The sequence below is a fragment of the Amblyomma americanum genome, chromosome 3 (assembly GCF_052857255.1).
Source record: "Amblyomma americanum isolate KBUSLIRL-KWMA chromosome 3, ASM5285725v1, whole genome shotgun sequence".
NCBI classification, from domain to species: domain Eukaryota; kingdom Metazoa; phylum Arthropoda; class Arachnida; order Ixodida; family Ixodidae; genus Amblyomma; species Amblyomma americanum.
This window is the reverse complement of record NC_135499.1, coordinates 218,048,198-218,071,964: the sequence shown is the minus strand read 5'-3', so window position 1 is coordinate 218,071,964 and position 23,767 is coordinate 218,048,198. Positions and strand designations below refer to the sequence as shown.

Here is a 23,767-nt window from a genome sequence, read left to right as displayed (position 1 = left end):
AGAAATCTCTTTTAACTTGAACTTAGGAAAAATGTTTTTCAAATCATACAGTGAAACTGCTGTGAGTGATTTTAAAAAACTTCCTTCCATGCACTCACCTCAGCGGCTTGCTCAACAATTCTTACAGTCATTCAAACAAGTTCCCACTGCATTGCTGGGACGTCATCCGGCTTCCGTTATAACTTAGTGCAATAGCCCAGCAAAGGTGCCGTGACTGAATGCGTTCCTGGCCATAGCAGCAGCATTTTTATGAAAGCAAATTGTAGAAACATCCATTTACTGAGATTTCGCTGTGTATTAAACAACTGCAGTCAGTCTCAGTACCTTGAGAACCCTTCATTGCAGTGTGGACCTCATTTAGTTGTGATTTTAGCACAAAAAATATACATCTTTTCTTACTCAGTTCCTTTCTTCTTGTGTGTTGCTCGTAGTGCCGTTCGGTTCGCATCACGGTGACTGGGGATGAAGGGGTGCCTGTCCAAGTGGATGGAGAGGCCTGGGTCCAGCCTCCAGGCTACATTTGCATTGTGCATAAAAACCGCACACAGATCCTCTGCCGGAACCGGGTCCGTTCACTCTTTTTTGCTCTTTTGCTGTTAACAGTATGCTGTGAATACCTGCTTCAAAAGGACTGTTTGTTGAGTGAGTTTGTGCATGATTTTGTAATGCGACGACATGATTTAATGGCTGCGGGCCTAACGCAAGCGCTCCTGCCCACACCACTGCCAACTTTATCGTCTTCTAGTATGTAACATGACCCAGTGCCACAGAGTGATTGTCTCGATCACAAACTAGAATAAGGGCGCTAACGATGAGCAGGCAAAATGATGGGCGTGAATTATTCGTTACACGGAGAAAGGAAAAAGGTGAAGAGCTGGCAGCCACGGTGAATGAGAGAATGATCAGATGAGCACTGGCCCAAAAAGCTTCTGAGCCACAGGTCACCTAGAGCTGATGGCTGAGGCCTATGGACTCGCCAAATGGCCTGAGCAGGGGGGCATGTGCTCACAGGTGGGCAGTTTCTTGGGTCGGTGGAGTCATAAAGTCTGGTTTTTGCGGCATTGTCGGTTTGTCGTGTCTTCTGGTAGAGGTGGGGGATGGAACTGGAGCAAACAGCAAGGTCGGCTCTGGTCTGGCAGGCTGTGGCACAGCCAGGCAGTGCAGACCAGGAACATACGGCCAACGACCAAGGCAGACGCAGGGTGCCAAAAGTCCAGGACCAGGATGATGAGGGACACCCACAGCCTCCACCAAATGTTACATGACAGCAAGCCGATGAAGGCAGAATGACGTGATGGATGGTGATGGGTGATGATGGCATAATTTAATGGCTCTAAGCCTTGCACGAGCCCTCCTGCCTGCACCACTGCCCACTTAGTCATCTTCTAGTCCGTGACAGTATTCTGAGATATAGTGCAGTAATGGCATACAGGACAAATAGACACAGACAGGGACATGGCACTACAAGGAGCTGAATATTTTATTGCATGCATTTCAGCTGATATATATAATACCGAACAATAACAAAAGAAAAAAAGGCAGAACCTTAACATGCACCTAATTTTTCAAGTGTACCGAGGAAGAGCATTACTTTAACTATAGCTGTGAAAGCTCCTACACCTCCCGTTGTCCACTTATTACAGATGCTAGTGCCAATTCCTCTTTCAATTAGGTTCGTAACGAGCGTCGTACTGAATTACACCGTTTTAATCACCATGACAACGGATGACCGAAACACTCAGGCACAGAAGGTGTTCGTATGGTGATGGATTGGTCCAGAAATGGGCCCGTTAGAGGTTGTGGGTGTATGTGTCGTTGTCCACCTTTTCTGAGCGTGGCCTCACACTGCGCTTTATTGGGGTTTTTATAACCCTTTCTTTGCAGTTTTGGCATGTTTACATTGGTCGCGCGCTGCTGGTCATCAATGTTAACCGCGGCGCTGGGCCAATATAGGAAGAACAGAGAACATATGCTGCATATTTTGTAGCGATAGCTACATTATGGTAGCATTTCGAGCCTTCAGTGTGGTTGCTCACGTGGTGCGGAGCAGCTGCCGACGGCGCGGCGGAGTGGCTGATCACGTGGTTCGTCACGTGGTTGGTCACGTGACCATGTTCCGCTCGGCCTGCTGTAGCTATCGAGTCACTCCAGGTTTAACCAGAGCTAAACCATCGCCAATTTTTTATTGACACCCTTTCTGTCCGTATCAAAGTTACTTCCAGTCTGAAAGAGATGTGCAATCACAAGATGACTTACCTATATGTCTAGCTATGTGAGAGCATTCCATACAATACAAATCCAAATGTGTGTCGCATCAGAGATGTTAAATCTAGCTCAAACGGTGCAGCTGAGATTTTCAGTACATTTCATGCATACTGAGTCCGTTACATTACGTGCACGACCATTCTGTGCATACTGAATGCACACAATTAGATACATGCACAATCTACAATAAAATCGTACTTATAATTGCAAAAATTGTTTAGTATTTGTGTGAACACATAAAAACAAAGCACTATAATTACTGTCCATGCTAACCTATGTGATACCAATAGAATTTAGTTAATGTACAGTTACATAATCGGTTTGCACAATGTGCCGGCTCTCCTGCAGACCAAACATGATGACTGCTTTGTCTACAGCAGTCGCTACATTACAGTTCGTGATCCATGGTGCCGGAATGAATGGCGGAACCCAAGTAAGCATATGCAGGTAGCAGGGCTCATCGTGTCATGCTACATTCACCATTTTGAAGGTCACGAGCACAAATCCAAACACTATCATAGCTGTCACTGCACTGACATAACTACTACTTGAAAAAACACAATGCATAAGTGGCCAGCGCTGCAAAGCCAGAGAAAGCGCAGAGGAGACATGGCTGCCGGAGCTCACAAAACATGCAAAGGACACGTGGTTGTTGCAGTCACCACATGGGTCAAAAATTCATAAGGGATAGTGAGAGACAGAGAGATACTTCCCCTCCTTTCAGAACTTTCTCGTTCCCCATCTGTACCCCAAGTGTAAGGAGTTTTCTCGAACTATCCGAGACGGAAGTGGTTCGCATTTTTCTCCCCCTGTATTTACTGCATTGCCACCTCTGTTGTAAATTTCATAAGCAAGTTACTGCATTTTGTGCTGTCTGAGGTATATGCTGTTACACATAAACAATGATTTAAAATGACCACTCTTTGAACGGTTAAAAACGCACAGGAGTACCAATTTCATCTGCAATTACTTTTCTTTACATTCGCTGCAAATTATTTACGCCTTTTCACCATGACTTCGAACGTTACCAACCTCAGTAGCTGTTTGGTCTGTGCCTTTTCATCTAGCTATAGCTTGGGAAATTTTTTATTGGCTGTTCCTTAAAACTTTCCCATTCTTCTTGTGCGTAGAGTTTCCAAATTTGCCAGGCGGAACATGAGTGAAAGTGGACAAACTGATATCTCCTAGCTGCTATTCAGCACCAAGTGGCAGTAGCAGCAGAGCGGCCAAAAGTGTTTCTTTCCTTTCCTTTTCACCATTTTTAATACACTGTGAAAGCATTGTGTATATCACATTTGTGTTGCACCATAGAACTTTGATCACATATTGCCCAAGTGGTAAACCCTGTAGTTCATCTTTTTTTTTGGGGGGGGGGGGGGGGGGGGGAGGAGGGGGGGGGGGGGACTTTTTGTGAGATAAATATCTGTTTGGTTATATGTTATATGTACTATTAGATTTCCTATGACGTACCTGATATATTCAAAGTGTTGGATAAATTTGTGTGCTTGTATGATGCAATAAAACATTCCTTGCAGTGTATGTGTGAAGAATTGGGCACGTTATAGAAGCCAAAGGCACTCTCCCTTAGTGCAGTCATGACAGAGTAACTGGTGGCCCACTAAAGTTTGTGTGATTCTCCTCTTGTTCACATTTAGATCAGGTTAATTTGAGCAGGAGATACATTCAGCAGTGCTAGAGTGGATGACCACAAACTGTTTGGCCACACTTACTATTTGGCACATTGCCACAGAGATCGCAACCGGAACTGGAAGTTACTTTTTTGTTATTCATTTTTGGCTTTCTTGCGCACCATGTTCTGCAGTTTCAGGTGGTGTATCACTTGGTTCGAGCGTTGGTTTTGCACAGTGCAGCTGCTGTATGCAAAGTGAGCGTCTTGATTTGTGCTCTTTCTGAAAGCAGTGCGAGTCCAGTATGAAGCTTTGGCAGGAGCGGCCAAGGCACTTCCCGGCTGGCCGCCACAGCCACCACCATCATCACCATCACCACAGGGGCTCCCTGACCGAGGAAGAGGCCCAGCAGCTTACAGCTTTCACCAAGGCAGCATCTAGCCTCGTCCGAATGTGGGTGCTCCTCTTGTGACACGCATTCTTCCTAGCACTAATCTCATAGCTTCGAGGAACTGAAAAGAGAGCGAAAATAGAACACAAAGAAATGCAATAGGACATAATGAAATGCCTTTGGTCTTCATTTCTTTTTTTTTTTTTTCAAGAATTACTTTGCTCAACAAAAACTAGGCTTGGGACCTCTTGTACCTTTTTTTTTTTAACATTTATACCTTATGCTACAGGAGTGCTGTAGCTTTTATTGACCTAAATTTACGCCCAAACCCGAAAGCCATCATTTTAGAACTTTTGAGAGGGGGTCACTGTTTGTTATGAGAAGGGGTGAGCCGTCACTGAGACAGTGTGGGCACAAGTCTTATGTTGTATATTTAGGTTAATCCCCCAAGGCTGAGCAGATTTCAGTTAAGGAGTAAGTACTTATTAGCGTCCACCTGAGTGCAGCCAACAGATGTGCTTAGGCTACACCACCCATAATCCTACCATCATTTCCTGCCATTGCCGAAGTATTCTGACTATGCTTGGAATCTGAGGCTAGCCTGTAGCTCACTGCTGCTAAATCATATACTGCAGTTAGACCTACACATGTTCCTGTATGTCGGTTTGTTTTTATTGGCAGGATCAAGACAATGTCAGCAACAAACGCTGTAGTAGAACACGAGCTGTTCCTGGCGGCCTCTCAGACTTCCTCTGCAATCGACCGTGTCTTTCCTGTGGGCCGCCTGGTGGAGAACGTAAGCAAGTTTTCTCCATCGCTTTTGATTTGTTGTTGGCACTTCTTTCATTCCAAAACTTTTGTACTGGCTTCCATAGAGTTTGTCAAAATTACATAAAGGGAAAAGCAGTGCCACCATCTGTGCAAGTTTCTGGAAGAGCTCTTCATCCACCGCTGGAACGCCGCGAAGATATGGTTTCATATCTGGCGTGACTAGTGTTGGGACAAAAAATTGGATTCTGCCATCAATTCATGGCTGCACCGTGATGCAGTGGCTAGATCTAGCCACTGCAGCCACGATGCTCTCGACTCTGTGCGGATTGAATTGTTTTAATCGAATGTTTTTACTTCTTTAACAAATTTAGCATAACTAAGTGTTCGCTAGTTGTGTGGAAATCGGCAAAGCATTTTTTTGAGAGTTGCCTCAATAAAAGTCGCATCGTTACGATTGAATGTACATTTCTGACCTAATACTAACCAAGCCAAGCACGAAACCACATCTTCGCGGCATTTTCACAGTGGATGAAGTTTAATGTTGCCAGTTTTTATTTTAGGTATGTTTGAGAAACTCTTGTGATGGTATGCATGGTTTTCAGGTTTCAGTGGTTTCAGTGGCAGTGTTTGCTGTTTTTTGCACAGCATAGAATAATTGTTGGCTGAAAAAGCCGAATGGGGATCTCATCTTGGCTTGATCAGAAAAGGACCCATTGTAATCTTTCTGTGTTCCCTTATGTCCTGCTCTTGCACCCTTGCAACCTTCTAAGGCTATTTACACAAATTTGCCAAGGTCAAACACCATCTTTTTGGCTTATCTTCTCAGGCACCAAGCTATCCAGAAATTTTGAATGCAGCACTGTCTGTGAGAACTTTGAAACAACTGGGTTAGGTGGAAAGAGAAAAAGGGAGAGGGGAATATTTCAGCTCAAATGATACATTTGCCGAAATTGGTAAAATTTTGTACATAGATCATAGTGAAGATGCATATGAAAACATGTGAACACTGTGCAGGAGTTTTAGCACTAGTACATTTAGATCAAGAATTAACTAAGTAAAGTCTTGGTTGGCAATAGTCATCTTTCTCCTAAAGTAAAGTCTAACTCGGTGCTAACATATACCACACACAGGGCTCCTGCCTCATGACTAGCACTAACTGGAAACCTGTGATAAAGCCCATCTGGGCTCTCTCACACCACAGTCTGACTACTGTTCCAGTGGACATATTGCTAGTTTTGCAAACATCCTTCATAGGGCTGCTGTTGGCAGTGGCGCTTGTTTATGCCACATGTTAAAGAAGTTACAATGATTGCAAATATATTGAGAACCTAGCTTTATTTGCACTGTCCTGACTACCCTTAGCAACATATAGAGGCATATATTTTGAGTGTATGCACCCCTAGCATGTCTGACTGCTAGCTGCTACATTGTGAAGTGAAGCAAGCAAAGTAAGCTGTTTTTCTGTGCAGATGCAGACACGGCAGCTGATCTGTGATCTCGTGGCAAGTGTCAGGCAGCTGTGCCAGGAGACGAGAATCTTTACTTCTGAGAAGCTTGAAGAGGCAGTAAGCAGCACTTTTGCTCGTTTCTCTGCAGATCAGGCATTCTGTCAGGCTGCAGTTTAGATCTCTTCGCTGTGTTCCGTCTTTTGACTGGTTTTACTCCTGAACATGTACCAACTGACCCAGATTTCAACACTACTGCAGTTTAGATACCAATGCATTCACCTCCGATCTCTAACTTGCATTTGCTCTTGAGCTGGATTGCTTTTGCTTGTGCGGCGCACTGTGCCCCAAACTGCAGGAATATTCAGCATGTAAAAGTGAACGGTGCTAACACTGAATTTACATGTGTGCTGTGGTCCCCATCGTGAGTTACTGTCCTTTAATCGATTACTGATCTGGCCTCGCAAAGAGATGCACGAATTGGATGATTGGCTGAGCGCAAACAAGACCAATGCAAAGAAGAGACAGCACAAGCGCTACTTTTGTCTCTTCCCTGACGACCTATTGGGTTAGATCAGCCATGAGGTAGCATTGGCCGACTTTTCACTATGATCGGGGACAACTTTTTTTGGCAATACAGCATATGCTGGGCAGCAAAAGGAGAGAGGCTGGTGTTTGTCCCCATGTCATGGGGATGGATTTTTCGTTGTTCCAGTTAGAGGTGCGGAAAGGTGGAAGTGGAAATTCGGAGAGACAGTGCGGGTCACTAGGGCTAAGAAGACCACTCCCCACAGCACAGGGAAAGGTCCATCTCCTTCCTTTTCTTGTCTGGCCTCTGCTGCATTGCCAAAAAAAGTTGCCCCCAAATATAACAAGTTTTGATGCATAGAAGCCACTTTTTCAGGTAAATTCACTGTTCAGTGCTGTATTAAGTTTCCACACAGGAAAAATGCTGCCGTGTACTTTGATATGCATATCACAGAACTGTGGAGCCAGATGTTTTCTCTCTGCAAACAGTAGCGATTGCATTACTAGTTTTTTTTTCAAGCTTGTTCTTTCTATTCTACAAAACTGCTTTTTAGTTGACTTGTACTTTTCTTAACTTCATTGCATAGTCTGCACCATAATGTTGCCTTGTTCTTGCAGAAGCTGCCCCCACAGTTGGAAGACAAGCTGATTTCTACAACCACAGCTGTTGAGGACGAGCTGCGCAAGTGTTTTGACTTGCAAGGCACAGGGGACGATGAGGTGAGGTTTATGCTTTCAGCATCCACCATTGGGGTGAGAGTCGATTTGAAGGATCCAAGAGTGGCATGCTGCTTCTGTTTTTGTCTTTTTTTTCAACTGCTGGTAAAGTTGTGAGCCTAGCAAGCTTGCAGTGGGCATTGACACAAGCAAGTTGAAAGTTGTGAATGACCCATATAGATAACTGAATAACTTAGTAAAGTGGCAAGTCCTCTATGATGTGGGTGCATAAACTGATGGATGGTAACCATTGATTTTAGGCTCAATTGCCTAGAGACTTGTCTAGACAGTTTTGGTGGCATGCTTCATAGTGTTTCAGTGACACCTGCCGTTGACATTTGGTGTTGAGAAAGCCTGTCTGCTTATGTGCAGTGCGTGCTGCCTTAATTGTTTCACATCTATACTGGCCACATTGCTGCTATGTGTTCCGCTTATTGCCAGAAGTACACTGTTAGCAACAGGCTAAAGAGGTGGCAGCAAGACAGCATACTCTGTGCGCGACCAGAAACAGACTATCTCAAACCAAGAGGCCAGTGGCAGGCATCGCTAGCACACTACACAGCATGCCACTTGAGAAATCTAGACGAATGAGTGCACGCCTTTGTCTTGCCATGCATTCTCCCTGTTATTTTTCATTCTTTTTAAGTTGCCCCAACATAACAAATGTGTGCCCTGCATTCTGGAAGTGAGGGCTGGGCAATTTTATTTTTGTTTACTTTTCTCTGTGTGTATTGTGTGTGTATAGTCATGAGTCTTGCAATTTTAAAAAAATATTCGAACTGAAAGGTATAGATAAACTACTTGTGTTCAATGTGATCACGTGTATGCATTTAGAAGATAACATTGAGACATGGTGATATTGGTACTATTGCAAGATAATACACTTCAGCTGTCTCGCCCTTTTTCTGTGCCTCTGATGCATTGACAGCTTAGTACTTGAATTGTATTTGGGAGTAAACATTTTTCTGATGCCTTGTTCTTGGCTTTGTGCTCTCCTTTTGTTGAAGTCTCTAGTTTTCAAGGCCTCACTTTGGGACTACATTCAGAATACCTGCTGCATGTTTTTGCTTGAAGGCTGGTTTGCTGCGCACCATTTACCCCTGCTTTTTTGAGGAGCTTTTGTATTTTTCCTTTTCCTCTATGCTTCAAAACCTGCATGGCATGAGCTATGCTGCTTGAACTCTGCCATTCATGAAAAAGAAAATTTTTTTTCGCGCCATACTTTTTTCTGCAGTAGCACATTTTGTATGCAGTGGAATCAAAACCACAATACAGTCAAATCTCGATACAACGAATTTCAAGGGACCACCGAAAATGATTCGTTATTTTGAAATATCGTTAAAGTGAAAGTCGCGTAGAGTAGCGCCAATAATTTGAGATCACCTACCTCAGCTGTACAGCAGCGGGTACGCTGGGAAATAACCGTTTCCGGCCAATAAATACACAGGGTTGAACACACAGCATTTATTTAAAAAAATCAGTGATCTTTTTCTGCTTAGTGGAGGCCAAACGTTGCAAAACAAACAACTCGATGTCGTCGACTTTCTTCTGTACCACCTCGGGCACACTGGCAGAAGCCCCAAGGAAGGCGCGCACCTTCGCAATGGCACTCAACACATCGGAACCCGAGACGCAGTCGTCCGGACGATCAGCGATCTCCGCCTCCACGTCGTCGTCGTCGTCACTGCCATCCTCCGGCTCGCAAGCGCTGCTCACGATGTCCTCGGTTGTGAGCTCCGCCGCCGTCCACGCAGCCGCGTCGCACTCGACGTAATCGTCAAATGTAACCGAGGGGTCTATGGAGAGCTTTTCTTGCGCCTCCACCCACAACTCGCTTGCGTTGTCGTCGTCGTCTTCGCCTTCGCGATCTTGCGGATTGGCTGGCGTTTTCAGTAAACCTGCCTTCCTCCAGCAGTTTCGAATCGTGATGGGACTGACCTTCCACCACGACCCGGTGAGCATCTCCGCGGCCTGCTTGACGTTTATTGCCGTTGGCTGGTTCAGTCGAAGGTTAATCAACAGCCGCTGAACTAGGCGCCTTCGAAATTCGGCCTTCACACTCCTGATTATCCCCTGATCCAGAGGCTGGAGAAGTGAAGTACAATTCGGGGGCAGGAGCTCGAGGCGCACATTCGTCAAGCGAATGTTGACAAGATGCGCTGAGCAGTTGTCGACTATCATCAGGATTTTCCTGCCTTCCTTCTCCATGTCGCTGTCGACCTTGAGGAGCCACTCAGAAAAGATATCGCGCGTCATCCAAGCACGGCTGTTGGCTCGGTAGTCACACGGCAGCGACATTACATTTTTCAACCAACGGGGCTTTAAAGATTTTCCAATGACGAGAGGCATGAGCTTCTTCGTGCCAGTTGCGTTACAGGCGAACAGCACGGAAATCCGAACCTTCGATTTCTTCCCGCCTTTGCATTTCATTCCCTTAAAATGCATCGTTTTCTCCGGGAGGAGCTGATAGAAGCACGCGGTCTCATCGGCGTTAAAAATGTCATCCTCGGAGTAAGACCGCACGACTTCTTGAAAGTGGCCGTTCGTCCACGCAGCGGCACCCTCTGCGTCCGCTGCTTTTTCTTCTCCGGAGGCCGTCTGCCAGGTGATCCCGTTTCTTTGACGAAAACGGTAGAGCCACCCCGCACTTGCTTCGAAACCATCGACTTCAAGCGCTGCGGCGAATTCTCGCGCTTTTTCGTGAAGCATTGGCCCCGACACTGGCACGCCTTGCAATCGGGCATCCTTGAACCAAGTCAACACTGCTTCATCCACGTTTCGAAAATTCCCGAGCCGCAGCCGTTTCCTGCTTGGAGCAAGCTGAGACCTTTGGTGAAGCTCAACTATTTTCGCACGATCCTTCAAGATCGTCGCAATGGTCGACGGCGCCACACCAAGCTCCTTGCTGATGTCGATCTGCCTTTTCCCGGCATCAATGTCCCGAAGAATTGCCACTTTATCCTGCAGCGAAAACTGCTTCCGCTTCTTTCTGGTGGCCTCCGCAGAATTCATCGTCGTCCGAACGGCAGAGTGATAGCGCGGCAGCCGAATATCAACACGTCCTCAACGAAACAAAGAACGGCGCGGGCGCTCCGCAGGCTCAGTGCGTAAGAAAGAGCAGGCCTAGTCACGCATTCCACTTGCACGTTTGGATTTGGATTTGGCTAGTTTCCCCGGACGCGGCCTCCGCGATTTCCTCCGGCAGCGCTGCCGGAGCGGATCCCTGAGGCCACGCTTTGTATTGCTCGCATCCCGCGATCGGTTCCGAAATTGCCGCTTTTCTTTCTGCGGTGGATGTAAATTCGTAGTAATGAGGTATTTAACTTGAGTGACAGCGAGAAAATTGCAGTCGTTATTCTGAATTATTCGGTATTTTGAAATTCGTAGTACTGAAAAATTTTTACATTGATAGCATAGGCCTTCGGAAGGGGATTTTCGAAATGTTCGTAATTCTGAAAAAATCGTTAATCTGAGGTTCGCTGTAACGAGATTTGACTGTACATGTAGGCAAAAAAATTATTTTTCACTAATATTTTTATTGTTGATAAATAAACCTAAAAACTTGATCAGTACTGCATCCGACAAGGAAATTTAAGCAGCCATTATGGTGGGGCATTGGCGCAGAGCTTACAATAATTCTTTGATAATTCAATTCATTTAATATTGTGCACACAGAGCCTTTAACCAACTCTGCAGCCTCAAAGTATGGAGACACTGCTCTCTCATTACTTCACGGCTAAAACTTGGCGGCATTTTCAAAGGCATGAGCCACTTTATATCTAGCCAGGGGCAGTTTTTTCTTCCATGGTACCCATAGAAACTAGTTTGATGCCTGTGGAGCTGATGCGCATCTCATTCCAAAGTTGACCATGCGCTGCCGTATTAAAATTTCTAGTGATATTCTATCTTCGAGCACCTGCATCTGGTGCCATGAAGTGGAAGAATCATGTAGAGAGCCCTGCTGCATAAAGAGGCAATTAACGGCTGGTGGAGAAGTAATGAAATCGCCAGTGATGACATGGCACTCTTCTTTTGACGGTATTCCATGGAGCTGGCAGCCTGAAGGCTGAAGCTGTTGCGAAATATCTGGTTGCATTGCTTGTTCAGTGTCGTGCCATGTGCCCTTCATGCTGGCCTATTTTGTTGTGTAAATTTTGTTAGCCAGAGTGGACTGTTCTCTTGGGGCAGCGACAGGTGGGTTGTTTTGATGTGGTTGTCAGGTTGGCTGTCTCCTTTCTCTTGCAGTTGTATATCGCCCCGCCTCCTTCTTGCATTGCAGCTTTCAATATCTGATCCGCCGCCATCGTGTTGCTTTCGAATGGCAGCACATGGGCTGTCTGCTCCGAGACAGCCCGTCATCAACGCACTGAGGCCCCAGGGCATCCTAACATCCACCGCAGTTTTTATATCACAGCTTCTGCCCCAGTGGCATGAGTGACCCTGTGCAAGCAGCGCACGCAGTACGAGAGCAGGGGCAAATCCTCTTGCTCAGGTTCAGGCAAAAAGTTGCTGCATCTTACCCGTACCTTTCATATTTTCTATACTACCTGCACTATACATCTGGTAACAAGCTCAACAGAAGTGCACTTGAATGAAACACAGCAATACACAATGTTAGTGGCTGGCAGTCATCATGCATAGTATTCATTTCATGTTCTGCTAATTATCACTGCTTTCCGTTTGCTTCTATGTTCTTAAAACAATTTGTCATGGCTCCTTCGCTACAGCTTGTGCACATTTACATGCCTTGTGCAGAATTCTGGGTGGGACAGCAGAGATGACCACCCCATGTTCAGTGCATATTGTGCCAAACATATACGGGATGCCAGCCTTAAGAAAAACGCATTGCTGACTGCCTCTTTTTCTAACCTGTCGCTGAAACCTTCTTCATGTGTGCTGTCTCATATGGAGAACTGTAGCAAATAGCCAGTACATAGGCAGCCCACACCAATTTTTTACCACAACATAATTTCTCTCTTGATGCTTCTCTACAGTAAACTATGGTCACTTTTTTTTAATAGTCCATTTTTAGTAGCCTAAGCCTTCTTGTGGCAGCTTGTAGTACCTCGGAAACATTTAAGGTGTCACCAGAGCATTTTAGGTGTAAGTTTGTACCATGTAAAATTGTGCACTGCAATGTGGCAGTCAGCCTTTCAGGCATAGCATGTTTCTTTTTATATGACTGTTTACGAGGTTTATTGTATAGCACAGTTTAATTGAATGAGTTGCTCATTTTTATTTTCGTGTATTTAGGCTAAATATTGAACAAGTAGTAACCCTTTAATTATGTATGTGCTTTCTACCTAAACTGCACTAAATATTGGTTTAGGAAGTTTGCTGCTTATCTGAAATCATAATTGAAACCTGGCACGGGCTAAGCAGGCAGTGTAGGCTGAGGAACACTATGTGCTGTTTTTATTTTGTTTGTTTGGAATCTTTATATATACTTAGCTGTAATACTTAGCTGTTTAGCATAGCTGCTTGGGTAGCATGCAGGCGGGCACAGTAGAGCAGATTGCCCCAAAGACCTATTGCAAATATTGTAATATTGCATTCTCTCACTCACTTTGTCTTTGGCATTCTTAACAGCCTTTGCTAGTTGCCCTTGTGATTTGGCTATAATGCAGTTTTTCGCTAGGAAACGGAAGCCTTCTGTATGCTTTTTTGGACGTTGTGACAAGCTGTGCTTATCGCACAAACACATTGAATCTGACTTCTTGCTCAATTTAGGCATTGTCAAAGGAACCTGCTTGGTGTTCATGTTTTAGCTGCAGTGTAAAGCCGACCGTAGTTGTAGCATGAATTTCAGCAATGGGCACTAGAATGCTATGTAGCTTAATGAGCTAGCATACACCCTAGGGTGCTCATAACAACAGCCTTACTAAAGCCCGCTGAGGGATTCCTTGCAGCATTGAAGGGGTGGGTCACACAGTAATTGCTTTATGTGTGTCCTCAATTTACCAACAGCTCTTTGCTGCATTATGTCTTCCATTGTATATAAGGCGCTTTCCTCCCGTTGTGCTGATCTGGGTGAGCCATTTGTGCCCTCTCTAAAGTCTCTTTCTATTGCCCCCTCCCCTCCTTGGCATGGCATGCACTGCTTGTTGATAGTGCCTTTCCTGCTTGCTGTTTCATAATTTTCTGCCATGTTTGCGCTTGCTTCCCACTTGCCTGCAATCCCCCAATGCAGTGCTTCATGTGAGTGGTGTCACTTTTGCCACTGAACGAGAGCTGCAATGGTTTTGCTGTGCTGCAATGCTCAGCTGAACAGTGCCGATCGATGTGCAACCAATAAACTACCTGCACAGAATAAGCATACAGGAGGAGACAGCATCAGCTGAGGTGGATCAGAAACTCCGTGCGTTCTTATTTATAGCTTTGCTTGTAATTCAAGGATTTAGCTCAGTTTCTGCAAATGAAGTATGCTCCCTTTGTTAATACCGCACATGTACAGTCTGCTATTGATCAGTTTGATAATCTTTTCATGTTGTAATTTCCAAGGTGGGCTCTTGTAAACTGCTCTACTAGTAAACCATGGCATAGACCAGTAGCCTACAAAGCAAGAAGCAATGATTGCCTGATTATGATTAACTTCGATCTTTCGCCTCCTGTCATTTTTCACACATCAGCAAGAACATAAGCGCCCTCGAAGTCTATTCAAGCTCAAGCTGAAGCGTTCAAAGACAACTGCCTCGTCTTCGTCATCTTCCACATCAGTGACGCAGCCACCTGCCAGGACTGAGCCGTCACTTTCAATCAGTAGTGGAGGCGGAACTACTGACGATGGTTCAGCAGGCCCCGTCAGTCTTCTTCCCTGCAAGAGTGGGGCACACTGCGGTACACCAGAGTCTGCCGCTTCTCCCCCTCTCTCAAAGTCGCCAACACTGGCACCTAGGTCACCGGCGACGAGCTCAAAGTCACCGGCAAAGTTGTCACAACACGGATCTCCCGAAAAGTCGGCCACTGCGGGCTGCCAGCAAGGAGTGTCCTCCTGGTCAGCAGAACAAGTGGCAAACTGGCTGGTAGAAATACAGATGCGCGAGTACCAGGAGCACTTCCTGCGGCATGACATTCGTGGGCCCGAACTGCTAAGCCTCGAGAGGCGGGATCTCAAGGTATGTGCTGACCTACTCAGTGTGCCATCTTTTCACCTGTAACTGTGGATTGGATTATGCCGCAAGCTGTACTGGCATTTTACCAGGGTTAAGCTTTTTTTCAGCTGCACAATGCAAGTTTCTTTTTCTTCCTCTTTTTGTTATTTTTATAGAATTATGATTAGCCAGATAATCAGCCAATCATTTAAAGGACCTACTTCACAGATATCTATATAAAGCATGTCTGGTCCTCCTGTGGCATGCCAGATTTTCACATGGGTTTTTAGATTTGCTATATTTGCTAATGCTGATATGACAAACATATCAAGTGTGCAGACTTCTTTTATTGTTTTCAATCGAGTAACTCCATCTTAAGTCTATCAAACTGTTCCGCTGTATTGCATCGAGTAGCGGTTGCATACTGGCTCCAAGTGCAGCAAAACTTGCGGGATGCTGTACAATCAGCACTCAAGGGGCAAAGCATTTACAGCAGCACACTATGCAGGAGCTGGGAATCACCAAAGTCGGCCACATCAAGCGAATCCTGCAGGCAGTGGCAGACCTGAAGAAGCCCTTACCCAAGCATCACGGAGTTGTGTGAGAAGAGTTTTGGCAGCCAGCAGATGGAAGTCGTTCTTGTGGGCAGTGATGGAACAAAAATTGAAAATCGGAGGACTCGCATGCTGCCGAAATATTGGGACCACCAGGAACATAGATGCAGTGCCAGTCTGGCCGGACAATCTAGCTGCCACTGTACGTGCAGGCCCTGCCATCTTTTTATTTCAATCAACTGACATTCCATCACATATTATGCTATGGAAATGCTGGTTGCTGGAGCCACTGTACATATTGATATCACTCGGCAGTGCACCAAAGTGACTGCAGAACTGGGGTGCCTGGTCCAGTATTAAAGAGAACACACTGGTGGCATGCAAGAAATGACCATTCTCCGAATATGGGTGAAGGCTGCCATCTTTTTTTTTTTCTTATACTTTCCAAATAGCTTTCTTGTAGATTAATGAATATTGTGGTACATTTTCAAGCTTGGCAAAAATAGCTTTGGCTCTCGAGTGCCATCAGTTTGTTCTCCTTCATATTGGACTGTATTGCACATTTGTGCTTCAGCAGCTCCAGCTTTGCTTCACACAGACACCAACTGCCACTGCCTTGACGTGAATGATGGGCAAAACTGACATCGTCACAAGCTTCTGTGTCTAAGCTGGCATTAAATCACTTTGCTGGTAGCTTTCATTCCATTTTGAGTACTTCTGGTGATGCTTTACGGAGTACAAGGGTGACTAAACTAAGGTGACCTACATTAACCTTGAACTCTTCACTAAACTAAGGTGACCTACATTGACCTTGAACTCTTCCCAGTGTAGCATTTTTGTAGAAGCCAAGTGGAGAAGCTCTGAAGCAGGCGTGTGCACATTTCTAAAGTTACAGTGCTTGCTGGGGGGCCCTGATTTGAGGCATTGGTGCATAATATCTCAGCAGGAACATTAACTACTCAGTAACCTTTCAGATTGGGCCTTCTTACATATTTTATAGCACTATAGTGTGTTTATTGCTTCTAACCGCCAAGTTCCTCAAGGTAGGCACTGTAAGTAACTACTTGAAATCCTTTCTTTTATGTTTGTTGTCTGCTTGCAGTAAGAAAATTTTCAGGCTTTTGAATAGCATTGATAGCGTAAGGTCACATGTGACAAAAATTTTACAAGACATACTTCGGATATATTTGAATTCAGAATTGTGCTCCATTGATGCTATCTGCTTTTTTTATGGCATGTAGCACAATTTTTACTGTGATCTTAATTCTAAACTCATTAATGCTGAATTAGACCATATTGCTACGTACCCCTCAGGATATATGTAACATCGTTTACATGGTTTGAAAAGTTCTCGAAAAGCACTTGCATATATTTCAAATGAGTGAACCATCTGATGTGTGTAGACCCATGGAAATGAGTATTGCCTTAAATTTGGGAGGGTTTCACGTGTAGACTTTGTCGAAAATTATTCGTCTATTTACAGGAGTGTCATGCAACTTGCAAAAACAGTCTCAGCCAAGTTTCAGTAATTGTCAAATGCGCATTTACTGAGCACGTTACATAACTCAAGCCAGCTCAGTGACACTGATTTGAAGAGCTGATACACTGTTTCGCTGATGAAGGCAGCTGGCCACTTGAGCTACTTTATTAGCCTATCCTCAAATGGTAGCAGTTGGTTTCTGCTCCGCACAGCTTGTTGCAAATGGAAATGGTACAGTAATCCACTTTAGACCTGTATACTAAAGTGGAAAACTGGTAGCCTGGGTTTCGTCTGTGGCATCCTAGAAGCCTCATGACTACTGTCTTCTTAATCATAGCACATAACAGTTGGACAGCCAGTACAGGAATAGCAACTTTTTGAGCAATCAAAGACGCTTTAAGAGGGTACCAAAGAGGCCCTGGATATAATGACAATATTTAAAAAGGTCAGTTCAAATTAAGTAGAATACTGTATAGGGTGTTGTTTTGCAGAATTTTGTTTTATTGTTTAGAAGACACTTCAGTCAGTATTGCTGCTGTAAAACAAAATTTAGGGGGGGTGCGTATCACTTTGGGGGCAAGCTTCCCGCTGAGGCAGTGACTGATGGGTCAGCACTTCTGGCATGCTACTTGAAAGCAAAACTGCATTTCCTTTCCAGTGTTCTGTTTCTCTTGTGCACTCGTGCGTGTTTGCTGCAGTCTTTACTCTCCGTCAAGGCCGCACTTTCTGATGCCCACATGACCATGTGCACAAACTTCTGTGTCTCATTCCCGGTGTCTGTTCCCCTGTACAGCAACTTTTTATACTGCACATACCAGCAATACCAGTTGTGCCAACCTGCACTTATGTGTATCTCTGTAATTTAACCATCACCACATGTACACCAAGCCCAAAAAACCTTCACCTCGCTTGCACATGTGCATCCACTCGTTCTCATGATGGCCACTGTGTACTCTGCAGTGGCTTCTTTTGTGTGACTGCCAGTGCTGAGAGTATTCTTAGTTTTTTTGTGTTGCCCAGGGAGGTTCAGCCTCTGTCACTCCTGAGAGCTTGCTTTTCAGTGATCTTCCACTGATTGGTGCTGTTTTTCAGATTTTCACTCGTGAGCAGAATCCTTGACAAGCACAGATTGGCAGTTCAGCTCAGCTAGGCACAGCCTGTTTTAAAAGGATGGTGGGAGTAGGTTGCTGGTTATCCTGGTAAAATACGGGAACCAGGGTGATGCATAACAGAGTTGTGGAAATTTCTGAAAGTATGTGAGTTTGCTTCAGCTGTGCTTATTTTGGTCACTTCATGATGCAGTTCATTGGCTAGAATAATTTGTCTATCATTGGGATTATAACAATACAGTGATATTGTTATGGGGGTATACATCCAATGCAATGAGCGCTTGGCTGAGTGAGATTTGTGAGACGTGTAAAAATAATTTTTCTTCATCACTGCCTTGCTTATGCAAAAGGCAGCATTCAAAACCAGTATTTAAATGTGCAGCAACATCTGTAAATATTACAACGAGATTATTAAGTGTGTTTAAATGCACTCCTGCAATAAGAATGCCTGTTGTGCACAAATGGCTTGGTGGATCCAAGGTTGCTTCTTGTAACTTTTTACAATAGGTTATAATAGAATGTATGCTGCTTATATTTCATTAATAGCTTTTAGATTTTTAGCTAGTTCATTGTTTTGTTGCATCACATACTATTACTATTTTGATTTTTCACTTGCACATCATGGAATATGAAAACTTCTCTTATGAATGCAGTGTTTTCAGATGACTGAAAAGTAGCAGGAAATATTTCATGATAGAGTGTGTTCACCCCAAACTAGCTGGATGCAGGCCTCCCTATTTGTCAAGCTCACCATCAACTGCTGAGGGCTTAAGTGTGCATATAAAGTCATTGTTTATTAATGTGCGCAACAATGAATAGTAGGCTACGAGTGAGATTATCATTTTAAGTAAAGTTTGTCATCTTCACTGCTTGAAATTAAAATAAAATATTTTGATGCAGATGAAAAAACTAGAAAACACTACAATTCCCCACGTTCAGCATTTTTATATTTTAATGGAACTTGTGTGTTTAAAAAAAAGAGTAAGTTACAGGTTAAGGTTTTCTCCAATAGCGCACACTTACGACCCGTGTGCAACGGTTTGATATGCCAAACGTACTTTCTTGGCATGAGGTGCTAGGTATACAAGTTTTTTTTTTAGCTCTGTGTTCCGAAAGTATTTATGACACACCATTGGAGCTTTATGTGGGCCAGAAGTGCACAGTGTGCTTGCAGGGAGAAATTTCTCAGGAACAAAAAGCGAGATTTTATTTTACCTTCAACTTAAGCAGTTCACAGTGTTTAAACTTACAGCTTTTTTTTATGTCCCCTTGCTGCCTCCTGAGAAATGTTGCCATCTCTCCTTTAGTTATGTTTTAGCTTTAGAGTGATTCAGCTCCCGTGGTCTGTTTATGAGCATCAAGATTATGTGAATCGAAGCTACAGTCTGGAGAGATTTGAGATAGGAAGCTGAGAAAGGTCACTGAAAATATTACAATCGAAGGCTGTTCCTTGTGCACCAGCAGATGTGCAGTGTAACTATGGTACAAAGGTAGAAAACTTTTGTGTAGCTGTAGGTAGAGCGCCTTCTTGCGAGAGGCAACTTGTGACAAAGACCAAACAAATCTTCGCTTTTATGTGGCTTTTTAGTGGGTTGGCTGGGCTAAATGCCTTGAAATCAGTGCCTTTTTCTGGCTGTGCCATTTTTTTTGTCTCATCAGAATGCTAGGCATGGAAGGAAAGCAAATAGAACAAAGTGATGCAGTAAATCCTTGCTGTTTTGCACTGATGAGTTATCAAGGAGAACAAAGGTTGTTTCTTGTTACCTGTGCATGTATTGAGATCATTGTGTAGTGTAGTAGTTCTTTCTAAAAGTCTTACTGATGTGTCTAACTGCAAACCTTTGGGAGCTTTCTTGTTGCTTCTTGTGTAAAATGCATTTGCTTTGTTATAAAGATACGTTGTTTGTCAAAAATGCTAAATTTTCACTTTTAGTTATTAAATATGTTAACATCATCAAAAGATAAATATACTGAAGGAATTGAGCTACTGAGAAGAGTTTAATTTGAAACACATTTGAAAATGTTTTGTGCCATTGTTAAAATACAAGGTGCACATCTACTCATCCATCACACAGTGTGGTATAACATAAAGAGCATCTTTCATGTCCTCTTTCTATTTGGTCAAGGTATACCTTTGAAGTCATCAATACATCTGCATTTTCCGTCATCTTGCTGACATTGATTCCTCTGCATTCAGGATGCAAGCTCACATTTCATTAGTTCTAAACGTGGCTTGAAGTGTTAAATTATTGCGCATAGAAACTAGACCACATGCTGGATTTGTCCTGTAGTCAATAACTTTTGTTATTGGTCAGTTTGGATGTTGTTCCTTCAAGGTATTGTAACCCCTGTAGCAGGAACACCCAACTTTTCACTGTTATTTAATGAAGTGGAGCCTTTGGCAGTGTATACCTTTCCCTCTAGGTTGGCAAGGGCCCTTACAGTCCTCTGCCAGCAATACAGTGTGTCCCCTTATGTCTTCTCCACATTGTCCTGGTACTATACAATTCTGGCTGCCACATCAAGTGTGGCACAGGTCGTACACAAGCACATAATGCAGCAGCAAGAGCAGCGTTTGAGTGAGTGCCATTAATTGTTAGTGTGAACGTACATGTTTTGTATTTCTGGTGAATCACATATGCACCTCTATAACAACCGCCAGATGCATTTCTCTTTGCTACCCCCTTCTCTATCTGTTCCGGGGTCCTGGAACAGATTTCCTTGTTGTTTGGAAAATGTGCATTTTTGTGCATTGTGACTGGCCTGGGCACCATGCTGGGAACTAGTAGAACAATCAAAGATAAAGTAATGCATCTGCAGGGGCTTTGGCCTACATCACTGTCTAGTGGCAGTGGGTTCATGTCATGTTTACTTTAGATCTGTCTGTACACGGTGTAAATGAATGGCATGGCTCCTCAGCATTCATTTGTTTGTGTCAGTTGTGCTAGTCTCGTGTACAGCTGGCCATTGAGGACAGCCTGGAAAAAAAGCATGCTCGAATCTTTAATCACGCATATTTGCAGCACATATTTTATTCGCTGGTGTGCCATCTGATGCTGAGAGTCTGCAGCATACACTGTTGACCATAACTCTTATTGAGGCTATGTTTTTATGAGACGGAAGACATGATCAAAACATTAAGCCTGGATACCGACACACCGTCGTCTCAATATGCATTTCAAAGGAATGAATAACTTGTGCGAGACTCCGGTTTGCCCTTACATGGCATGACAAGTACTATGGTGGGATGACCAAAATTATTAAAAGTAAAGCTCCCAGACTATGCCACTAAATAACATGAAATGATAATCAAGGTTTTGTATAAGTGTTACAGTTGCCACATCTTAATAAAAGAAGAAAAAAAAGATTTAAAATGGCTAAACAGCTATTGGCACCAGCTACGAAGAAGTCTATCATTGTGGTTTGAATTGGTATATAACTATGTTTACGGTGCTTTTCTTGTATTGTTCTGAGATCTCTGAATAGTCCATGTGGGAACTTTAACAGAACTTTGACTTGGTAACTCATTGCAACGGAGTGCAGAGTTAACTCATCAAAATCGCCCTCATTACTGCAAAAAGGTGCATAATCACTGTACCTCTCTCCAGCGCCATGGATGGCACATGTGTGAAGTGTGCTTGATCCTTTTCATCTGTCACACTTGTTTTTCTTTCGACTTCTGGTATTTAAGCTCTCGTGCTGCATATTCTATGTACTCCTGATTGCTACAGCACCAACAATTAACGTATGTTGTTCTCTGTAGAGAAATTTCTTATGACTGTTAACAGATTCCAGCAATCGCGCAGCATGGTACCTCTTGTTCAGATCACAATGCTTCATCTAGGGGTGTAGACAAGCGAAAAAAAGAAAAGAAAGTTGAAAGGTACATAGATTAGAATGTGTTTTTTTTTTAAACGGCAAAACTACTATAACTTGCAAGTAAAATATTTCTCTTAGTTATCATTTTTTTGCATTTTTTTTTCCAGTATTTTATGCCCTCTAATTGGTTGTACACAGTCTGCTGTTTAGCTCCTCTGAGTGTCATGTGTACTGCAAATAGGGTTAAGAGTGGCTGCTTCCCCCATAAACTAGTTAATGGGGAAGTAAGCTGTATGTCGACAGTATTGACCGCCGTGCCTGATGAGAGGTTGTATACCTTTCCCCACTCTACTTTTTTTTCATCATCTCCACGAGCAGTATGTACTAGAGGACGCTATTGGATCTGACATCCGTGGCATTATTCCCTCTTTCAACAGGGTGTATTATATTGCACTTTTGTTTTTGCTTCAAACAAAACAAACCAGGATGTTTAGCTGTCATTCAGCTTAACGGTGCATCTCTTGCTGTATTATAAGAATGACGCCTTTTGCTACTTTTATCCATGATGAACGAGCTCTGTTTGTCAGATTGCTATGCATTCCTATGCTCTGATGACCAGGCATACAAACACATTATCTGTTTAGTCACATGCAGCTTGAAAACTCCACTTTACATAAATTACTGTGCAAAAGTAATATGCTTGTTCTTGGCACTTGTTTTAGTGTCTCAGATTTTTTTTTTTCCAAATTGGGAGTAAAAAAGAGTATCTTAAGGTTGTCGAGTTCATAATAGGCTCCTTCAGCATTTTCTTCGTCTTTTTTTCGCAGGCTTAATTTCTGATGATAAATAAAGCACTGCATTGACTGACAGTGCACACTATTAGGAAATTTGAAGCTTTTCCTGCGCCAAAGTATTCGCATGAAAGTCTATTTGACGGATATATCCTTTATCCTTATTACATAACATACGAATATGAAAAATTTACTTTGGCATTTTTTGTAACCTTACGAGGGCATTGTGATCTTTGCCTAGACAGCATAACTAGCTTGCGGTTTTACACCTTTGGCACTGTGCCTCATGCATACGCTTCCGTAGGCTTTGTTCACAAAAGTATGATGTTTCTTTTGTTTACCATGCAGCGTTTTATGCGAGAAAAATGAGGATTAAAGTTGCATCGTAGGAGTGTATAACATGCACGTGCATGCCTCTTGCCCTGTCTTGTTTTCGGGGCGATATGATTATATATAGTTTACTTTACCTGTGCGCACCTGAGCACATCACATGCATACGAATGCGAATGGGTGGTCGTTTTGAGTGGGTTCTAAATTACGCCCTTTTTGAGTATTTGTTACATGGAACACCCTTGGCGAAGAGTACAAACCGCTTCGGCCGGCACGTGAAATCACGCCAGCTGGCAACACCTACTGTATACTGCTACTTACTACTACTAGTGCTACCACCAGTACTGCTACTACTATACTGTATACAGGGATCTTGCATATACAAACTTTTATGGGTGGTTTCCCCGCTGGCTTGTGGCCGATACGTGAGTGTATACACTTTTTCGATGGTTATACGCACGAGTGCGTCGTTTTTCTCCTTGTATTTCTTTTTGTGTGTGTGTGTTTGTGCGCGTAGAGATTCGTCACATGATCGTCACACACGCACACCCTAAGCAGTCCGGGTCATACATGTAAGGCACATTCCTTCCCCTCTTATCATGCTTCTTGGGATAAATAAAGGATGTCCACAACTCAGCCTTTCTTCCCTGTGCCGTTATTGTTGACTCGCACTGTTGCAGTGCAGCACTGTCCTCGCCTCCAGACTGTTGTGCACATGTACATATGCAATGATGCCTACGAGATGATCTGGCTTTTTTTTCTTGAATTTTGTGTGTATGTATTGGTCTTTGTTGTTTAGTGGCAATAAACAACATATGCTTCACTGCGAAACCTGAACATTTTCTGTG

General features: G+C 43.7%; 1 protein-coding gene across 1 annotated transcript in view; it reads left to right on the top strand.

The window, feature by feature from the left end:
• LOC144126086 (diacylglycerol kinase delta) overlaps positions 1-23,555 on the top strand; it is a 126,202-nt gene extending 102,647 nt beyond the window's left edge. The window contains exons 23-29 of the mRNA XM_077660013.1: positions 432-566; positions 4,186-4,346; positions 4,966-5,080; positions 6,525-6,620; positions 7,647-7,748; positions 14,375-14,860; positions 15,345-23,555. Coding sequence (XP_077516139.1) covers positions 432-566; positions 4,186-4,346; positions 4,966-5,080; positions 6,525-6,620; positions 7,647-7,748; positions 14,375-14,860; positions 15,345-15,440 — 1,191 coding nt within the window. The 3' untranslated portion in view covers positions 15,441-23,555. The remainder of the gene's footprint in view (positions 1-431; positions 567-4,185; positions 4,347-4,965; positions 5,081-6,524; positions 6,621-7,646; positions 7,749-14,374; positions 14,861-15,344) is intronic.
• The last annotated feature ends 212 nt before the right edge of the window (positions 23,556-23,767 follow it).